Genomic DNA, 7,617 nt, shown 5'->3' on the forward strand with positions numbered 1-7,617 from the left:
GTTGTAGTGGGGCAATCAGAAAGTTTTACTTATAGTTGAACCACTCCCACTACAGCGAAGCGCCACCTCCTAAAGTTCGGTGCTTTCATACGAACTTTATTATTACATTCCCCTTTCTAGCCCGGTTCTTTAGATAATCTATTTTCCCACTTGAGTAATGGCAGTAAGTCCTATCCATTCTACATCTGCAGTTGTGAAGAGGTAGAGAACCATCTCACAAAGGATTTTAGAAGTCCTGAGATAGGATTTTGTAGAACATAATTGATTCTGGGCTAACACATTTCTGCGGGAATTTATAGACCTACTATATTGAGAATAAGGCCGTCGGTGACAGGACAAGTTCTGAAGATTGGAGAGGTACTGGCTCCTACCTATTCCTTTTAGCTGGTTTTTGTGTCAAAGCCATTGCTCACAATCTTTTTAGTTCGCGGCTGTGAGTAGCTATTATTATACGACATTCCTCCTGAGTATTTAACTTAGAAATGTAATGTAGCTTACTTTGCTCGTCCCGATTAGACAACCCATTGACTCCTCCTGATCTACTTCAGCATGAGGTCAAGCAGGTATGACAATTAGTTTCCATAAATCTTCATACTCCGGAGCAAGAAAGCTAATAAAAACTGTTCTGTAGACGCTGAAATCGAAAGAGACAGTCGTCAAGACCCGAGAGGAGGCTGCCGCAATCCTCCAATCCCGCGACCCTCTCAACCGCCTCCTTGTCGTGGTTGGTCCTTGCTCGATTCATGACCCAGCTGCCGCCATTGAATACTGCAAGCGCCTCCTTGTCCTTAAAGAGAAGCACTCTTCAGAACTTTTGATTGTCATGCGTGCGTATCTTGAGAAGCCGCGTACCACTGTCGGCTGGAAAGGCCTTATCAACGACCCTGACATTGATGGTTCCTTCAATATCAACAAGGGACTGAAGATTTCAAGGCAGCTATTCGTGGATCTTACCACCATGGGTATGCCATTGGCGAGCGAGATGTTGGATACCATTTCGCCCCAGTTCTTGGCCGATTTGTTGAGCGTTGGCGCAATTGGTGCTAGAACAACAGAAAGCCAGCTCCATCGAGAATTGGCATCTGGGTTGTCGTTCCCAGTTGGTTTCAAGAATGGAACTGATGGAAGTTTGGATGTCGCAATTGATGCAATTGGGGCGTAAGTCTCCTAGCTTTTGTAACTGCGAAGTAGATATAACATGACCTTGTGTACTGATACGATCTATCTACAAATACAGTGCTAAAGGCGCTCACCACTTCTTGTCAGTAACGAAGCCTGGCGTTGTAGCAATTGTCGGTACCACAGGGAACGATGATTGCTTTATCATTCTTCGTGGTGGCAAAAAGGGCACGAACTATGATGCCGAGAGTATCAAAGAGGCAAAGGAAAAGCTCCGCAAGGCAAATACCCAAGACAAGATGATGGTGGATTGTTCACACGGTAGATAAAATATTCCCCGTTGTGATTTTTTTTTTTTTTACCATAGATGTTGATATTTACCAGGAAACTCATCTAAGAATCACAATAACCAGCCAAAGGTCGCAGCCTCAATCGCTGAGCAGCTCCGCAACGGCGAAGACTGTATCATTGGTGTTATGATTGAATCTCATATCAACGAGGGCAACCAGAAAGTTCCTGCCGAGGGTAAATCTGGTTTGAAATATGGTGTCTCCATCACTGATGCTTGCATCAATTTTGAGGTTACAGAAAAGGTGCTCGAGGAGCTCGCTGAGGCAGTAAAGGCTCGAAGAGAGCTTGCTACTGGTGCTGCGTCTTCTTGATTGAGATTCGCAGGTCAATTCACAAAAGTCGTATCGTTTTCAAACTTGTTTTGAAATAATTTCCCTAAATGTTCAAATCAGAATTACTAGTAGTAAATATTAGTCAACAAAGTTCCGGACGAGGTCCAAGAACTAAGTATGGTTAACTATGCAATTAATGAATTAAACAAAAAAAAAAAAAAAAAAGTAAGGTTGACTATCAGTTATGTGACGGGTTGCCACGAGTGACAGGCTGTGAACGTCTAGAGACGCTTTTTGCCGAGAATATGCCGGGTGTGAGGACGAACGGGAGCTTACGTATAATTAGCGACAACGCCTGGGCGAATTCAATCATACTCGAGAATACTGTAATAAACTCGCCGCAATTGAGGGGGAATATTCTCAATATATCGAGAAAAAGTCCCTAACTAAAAAGATAGATTAACATACATGTGCCTGGATGCTTGACCTAAGTTCCACCCGAGTTGCGCCGCGACCCCCGCTGGATGAAAAGAAAAAAGCCCCTCCCAAATACTAAACAATCCCTTTGTCAAAAGGATCCTCCGCCAATCAAATCCTTCCCATATCCTGATTAAGCAAGAGCTAGAAGAAACATCTGTTCATCAATTGCTCTTTGCCCTGATTCTCATCCTCCCTTCCATCTTTCGTCCCTTCCGCTCTCACGAGGCCTCTCCCCTCCCTCCAGTCTACTCACCCGTCACTTTGCCCACCGGAATAATCAACCACCCGGGCACCCACCATGCTTGCGCGATCTATTCTTCGTCCCACCACCGGCGCTGCTCTGCTCAAGACGGCTGTCCGTAACTCGACAAGGGTGAGTGGAAACCAGCGCTTCATTCTAATTCATATCTACACATCAAAAACCCGGTCAATTGGCGATTGGGAATAGGGTTAGCTAGCTGATGAAATTTTTTGGAATAACTTAGCGAACCGCCACATCCTCCGCCACATCGTCAAATGCCGAATCGCCGAGAAACCTGAACATTGCAGGAACAGTTTCGACTTTGACGGCTATCGGATCTATTGCCTGGTATTATCAGCAATATGGATGCGGGTTTGGTGAAGTACATGCTGCGACTCCAGCGGAGGAGGGGTGCGTTTGTCCAAGACTTGGCGGGGTTACTTTTTTCATGACTGGAGTTCTCTTTATTAACGTTAAGGTATTACGGTTTAAAGATTGCATGCTCCGAAGTACCCATGGGACCACCAGGGATGGTTGAGCACCTTTGACCACCAAAGGTGAGTTATCGGTTCCTCCCAACAACTCCCTCCCGGAGGCACGTTTTTCGATTCTTTATAGATGATCCCCTAACAATTCAACCCCCACCAGTCTCCGTCGTGGCTTCCAGGTCTACCGCGAAGTCTGCGCCTCATGCCACTCTCTTTCACGTGTTCCATGGCGTGCACTTGTCGGCGTGTCTCACACTGTCGACGAGGCCAAAGCTATGGCTGAAGAGAATGAGTATGACGATGAGCCCAATGACCAGGGCGAGATCCAGAAGCGAACTGGAAAGCTTTCCGATTACATCCCATCGCCTTACCCTAACGATGAAGCTGCCCGTGCTGCCAACCAGGGAGCCCTTCCACCAGACCTTTCTCTCATCACCAAGGCAAGGCACGGAGGCTGCGACTATGTCTATGCTTTGCTGACAGGATACCCCGATGAACCCCCAGCGGGTGCTAATGTTGCTGAGGGCTTGAACTTCAACCCGTACTTCCCTGGGACTGGTGAGTTAATCTTTAGGGATTCTGGAGCGAGATGATCGTGGTTTACTTACTGGGTCCCGGATAAATAGGAATCGCTATGGCCCGTGTATTGTATGATGGCCTCGTAGAATACGAAGATGGAACCCCCGCGACCACATCCCAGATGGCCAAGGATGTTGTGCAGTTCCTTAACTGGGCCGCGGAGCCAGAGATGGACCAGAGGAAAAAGATGGGAATGAAAGTTATCATCATTTCCTCTGTCTTGGTTGGTCTCTCAATCTGGGTTAAGAGATACAAGTGGGCTCCTATCAAGGCTAGAAAGATTGTGAGTTCTCGTGGTTTTCTTTCACTCGTCAAGCATGGCTTGGTTTGCTGACTTGCGTCCTATTAGGTCTACAACCCCCCCAAATAAAAATAACACGAATTTCAACTGTGCGGTAGCGGCATAGACAGGAAATATTGAGGTCGTCAGAGGTGGCAAAGGAAGCTTGAGCTTGAGCTCTGGAGAAATGGTGGGGATTTCATGTTGATTTTTAGGTGTGGTTGGTTCCTAGCGCTGTGTTGTACCTTGGTCTATATAGAACAAAAGCGGAACACTGGGGTAATACATTTTGATGCTTCATGAGGTGAATGGCAAAAACAACTATTGTATCACCCGGATTCTTTTTTCTTTCTGTATTTGAACCCTCATTAAATGCGGATGTTATTTTTCTATACTTACTGGCAATTGTAAATTTTTTTGTATATTTTGTTTTAGGTGATATACCGCGGCGACACCTCCTAAATCCCTGGTTATATCACTTTCAGATTGTTCAAAATAGGAATTCTGAGGTCTGTACCTATCTACACATGCCAGGAATTTAGAAGAGGTTGCTTCTCTTCCATCTTGTGGCACATAATATCCTGATTAAAGGCAAGGTACATGTAGTTTAGGTAGGTAGTGTGCTGGGGTGGATCGAGTACCGCATTAATTCGTCTCGACGGCCAGTCACACAGGACGTTGAAATTCCCCTATATGGTTATTTGCCTTGAATACGCCCCAATCTCCCTCATGCTGGCTAGAAGAGGCAACTTAGACGTCTTGTGTGACCGGCCGCTGAGACGAATTAATGCGGTACTCTACTTAGAGTAAAGGTACCTGAAGCGATCCGATTAGTGCCAGGCTGACCAGAGACATCGAGTCGCCCTTGCACCTAAGGATCGCATGGAGCCTCCAACCCCAGCCTCCGCCGAATGGCGGACAGGTACTGGAGAACATAGGCAGACATGTGCAAAGGGTATCTCCCATGCGTACAGAGCACCTCACAGCTCTTGTCTCAAGCTTACCCACTTGCTATTGATGCCAGGAACCGCGGCTTCCTTTAAATTTTTGATACCTATAACTACGTGGCCGCGGAATCAAATGTGCATGTGCCGGGATTGGGAGATTAAAAAAAACCTGATGCAGCACTAAAATTTCCGACGATTCCTGAAATCCCATCAAAACCAAAACTAGTGAGTGCGGCAACTGCATAAGTAGAGGTAGCTCAATTACTTCCCAACATTTCAACCTTTATCTGGGTTTCACCCTCTACCCTTACATGAGATAGTCTCAACCTCAACTCTTATCAATCGACTTTGCACTTCTTTTAACGCCTCTTATCCTAAGTTTCCTCTATTTCTTATGCCACTTCCCCCATCAGCCTCTTCGTTGCTGTTCGGTTCATCTGCTGTCGTCACTACTACTGCTACAAGTACATCCACAGGCAGAGCCATTGCTTCAAGGAGACTCGCTCAGTTATCGCGAACGCTCGCAAGTTCGGCAAAAATGTTAACTACTCCTACTCAAAAACACAGGGTGACCGTCGTGGGGTCTGGGAATTGGTACGGGCTTTCTTGTATTTCTATCCTCATCCCAGAATAAGCACCTGGTCCAAAGCCACAAATACGATTAAAACAATGTCTCATTTGAATGAAAGCTGATTTCATCGAACATCGTGAAGGGGGAGTGCAATTGCTAAAATTGTAGCCGAAAATACTAAAGCTAACCCTGAGCTTTTCCATCCGGAGGTTAAGATGTTTGTGTTTCCTTGCTATTCTGAAGTTTCCTTGGACTTAGACCTGACCCGGACTTTCTCGGAGGACAGGTGGGTGTATGAAGAGAAATACCAACTGCCCTCAACTCATCCTGCCTATGATCCAGCCAAACATGCTGAGCCCGAAAAGCTCACAGCTTTAATTAATTCCCTTCACGAAAACGTCAAATATCTTCCTTCAATCCCGCTACCCGATAACATTATCGCAACACCAGATATTTGTGATGCAGCCTCCGACGCAACTCTGTTGGTCTTCAACGTCCCTCATCAATTCGTATCAAGCATCTGTAACCAGCTTAACGGGACCTGCCTTCAATATGCCCGTGCGATTTCATGCATTAAGGGGGTAGACGTGAGCCCCGAAGGTATCTCACTATTCTCAGATACCATTGGTAGGCGACTCGGTATTTACTGCGGTGCGCTTTCCGGCGCAAACATTGCGAACGAGGTTGCTGCTGAGAAGTTTTCTGAGACTACCATCGCCTATAACCCCCCGACAGGTCCAACTAAGGACTATCCTAATGGCCTTGAAGAGGTCCCGGGGGAACTACCAGCGGTCGACCATACACTCTTCAAGACCCTCTTCCATAGGCCCTACTTCCACGTGCGCGTTGTTTCCGATGTAGCTGGTGTCTCCCTCGGCGGCGCGTTGAAGAATATTGTCGCAATTGCTGCGGGCTTTGTTGACGGTCTCGGCTGGGGTGATAACGCTAAAGCTGCTGTAATGCGTGTTGGGCTTCTTGAAATGCGTAAATTTGGCAAGATGTTCTTTTCTGAAAGCTGCAAATCGGCCACCTTTACTGAGGAATCATGCGGTGTTGCGGATTTGATCACCTCGTGCAACGGTGGCCGAAACCACAAGTGTGCTAAACTCAGCATTCAAAAGAATAAACCCATCGAAGAAATCGAGGCCGAGGAACTGAACGGGCAAAAGTTGCAAGGGACTAGCACTGCAAGTGAGGTCAATGAGTATTTGAAACGTAGGGGACTTGAAGCTGAGTTCCCTCTATTCACTGCTGTTCACCGTAAGTCTCTTCTAACTCTTTCCTTGTGGTGAGTTCGGTTGTAAAGGTACGACCAAGCTGGGCTAACCGTTGTGATCACCCAATTTAATAGAAATTCTCAAAGGTGAAAAGAAGGTAAGTTCCCCATTTTAACCGCCTGTCGGCTCCCGGGTGATAACTGATATACGGTAACACAGGTCGAACACCTTCCTGAGTTGATTGAGAGAGTGTAAAGAAATTTTGGGAATGTAAATCCTGTAATTGCGTGTTTAGTTTTTGTATTCCCAAAGTGGGGATTGCGGGGTTTGAGCATAAAAATAAAATACGGTGATACTTATGATGCATGATAGAGTATTTAAGATGGAGTCTTGCTTGTACTCTAGTATCTCAGTCCACCACCCTGCAGCATACCGCCAAAACTCGAAAAATTGGCTATCTCCGTCCAGGGATTACCACTTGAGTGATTGGTTGAATGGCATCGATCTGCTTTAGAAATTTCCCATACAAGAAATTTTGATCTAGCCAATTTTTCGAGTTATGGCGGTACATGTACTCACGCGTTTATTAAATGGTCGGAATTCTTAGTAGGGATTTGGTTGCAACGATGGTTACAGGACTGTAGAGTACATGTATGTACCCAGGGGTCCCGATAAGTAATATAATTCCTATTTTTCAACAAAACTAACCAACAAAATACAAAAAAATTTATGATATTTTAGAGGGTGAGGATCATAGTTTTAGTAAGACTTATCATGAGTAGCTGCTACTTATTTTTTTTATCGCTGTTTGTCAGAAGTTGCCCTTTTTGGACTAAAATCCCAAATTAATGACTTGAAAAAACTCGGATTCTATCCTCAAGACTCATTTATCATGTATTATCAAAGTATCTATCAGAGGTTGTTTTGCACTGAAACATTGAAATCTTTGTGCCTTTCGGTGTTGCGAAGTCAAACGTTGCATCACTTATCGGGACCCCTGGGTACATGAATGTGGGAACTGAGCTCGACCCCAGCCCCAAACTTTTTGGCAGTCACGTGACTTTCTGCGAAA

The 7,617-nt window shown here is 45.6% G+C and overlaps 3 protein-coding genes across 3 annotated transcripts; all 3 read left to right on the forward strand.

The window, feature by feature from the left end:
- Window positions 1–157: 157 nt before the first annotated feature.
- Window positions 158–1,781, forward strand: LAJ45_11697 (uncharacterized protein; the record flags this gene model as incomplete). Its single annotated transcript, XM_046121172.1, has 6 exons — window positions 158–163; window positions 300–357; window positions 517–563; window positions 632–1,158; window positions 1,238–1,440; window positions 1,504–1,781. 6 exons carry the CDS (start codon window positions 158–160, stop codon window positions 1,779–1,781), a joined length of 1,119 nt encoding a protein of 372 aa, XP_045965639.1.
- A 739-nt stretch (window positions 1,782–2,520) lies between these two features.
- Window positions 2,521–3,900, forward strand: LAJ45_11698 (uncharacterized protein; the record flags this gene model as incomplete). The annotated part of the gene is made up of 6 exons (XM_046121173.1): window positions 2,521–2,595; window positions 2,708–2,874; window positions 2,958–3,020; window positions 3,112–3,509; window positions 3,578–3,813; window positions 3,880–3,900. 6 exons carry the CDS (start codon window positions 2,521–2,523, stop codon window positions 3,898–3,900), a joined length of 960 nt encoding a protein of 319 aa, XP_045965640.1.
- Window positions 3,901–5,295: 1,395 nt separating this feature from the next.
- LAJ45_11699 (uncharacterized protein) lies at window positions 5,296–6,800 on the forward strand (the record flags this gene model as incomplete). The annotated part of the gene is made up of 5 exons (XM_046121174.1): window positions 5,296–5,351; window positions 5,471–5,545; window positions 5,615–6,588; window positions 6,680–6,702; window positions 6,765–6,800. 5 exons carry the CDS (start codon window positions 5,296–5,298, stop codon window positions 6,798–6,800), a joined length of 1,164 nt encoding a protein of 387 aa, XP_045965641.1.
- Window positions 6,801–7,617: the final 817 nt, after the last annotated feature.

Source organism: Morchella importuna (genome assembly GCF_003444635.1).
Source record: "Morchella importuna strain M04M26 chromosome Unknown Morimp01GS086, whole genome shotgun sequence".
Lineage (NCBI taxonomy): Eukaryota > Fungi > Ascomycota > Pezizomycetes > Pezizales > Morchellaceae > Morchella > Morchella importuna.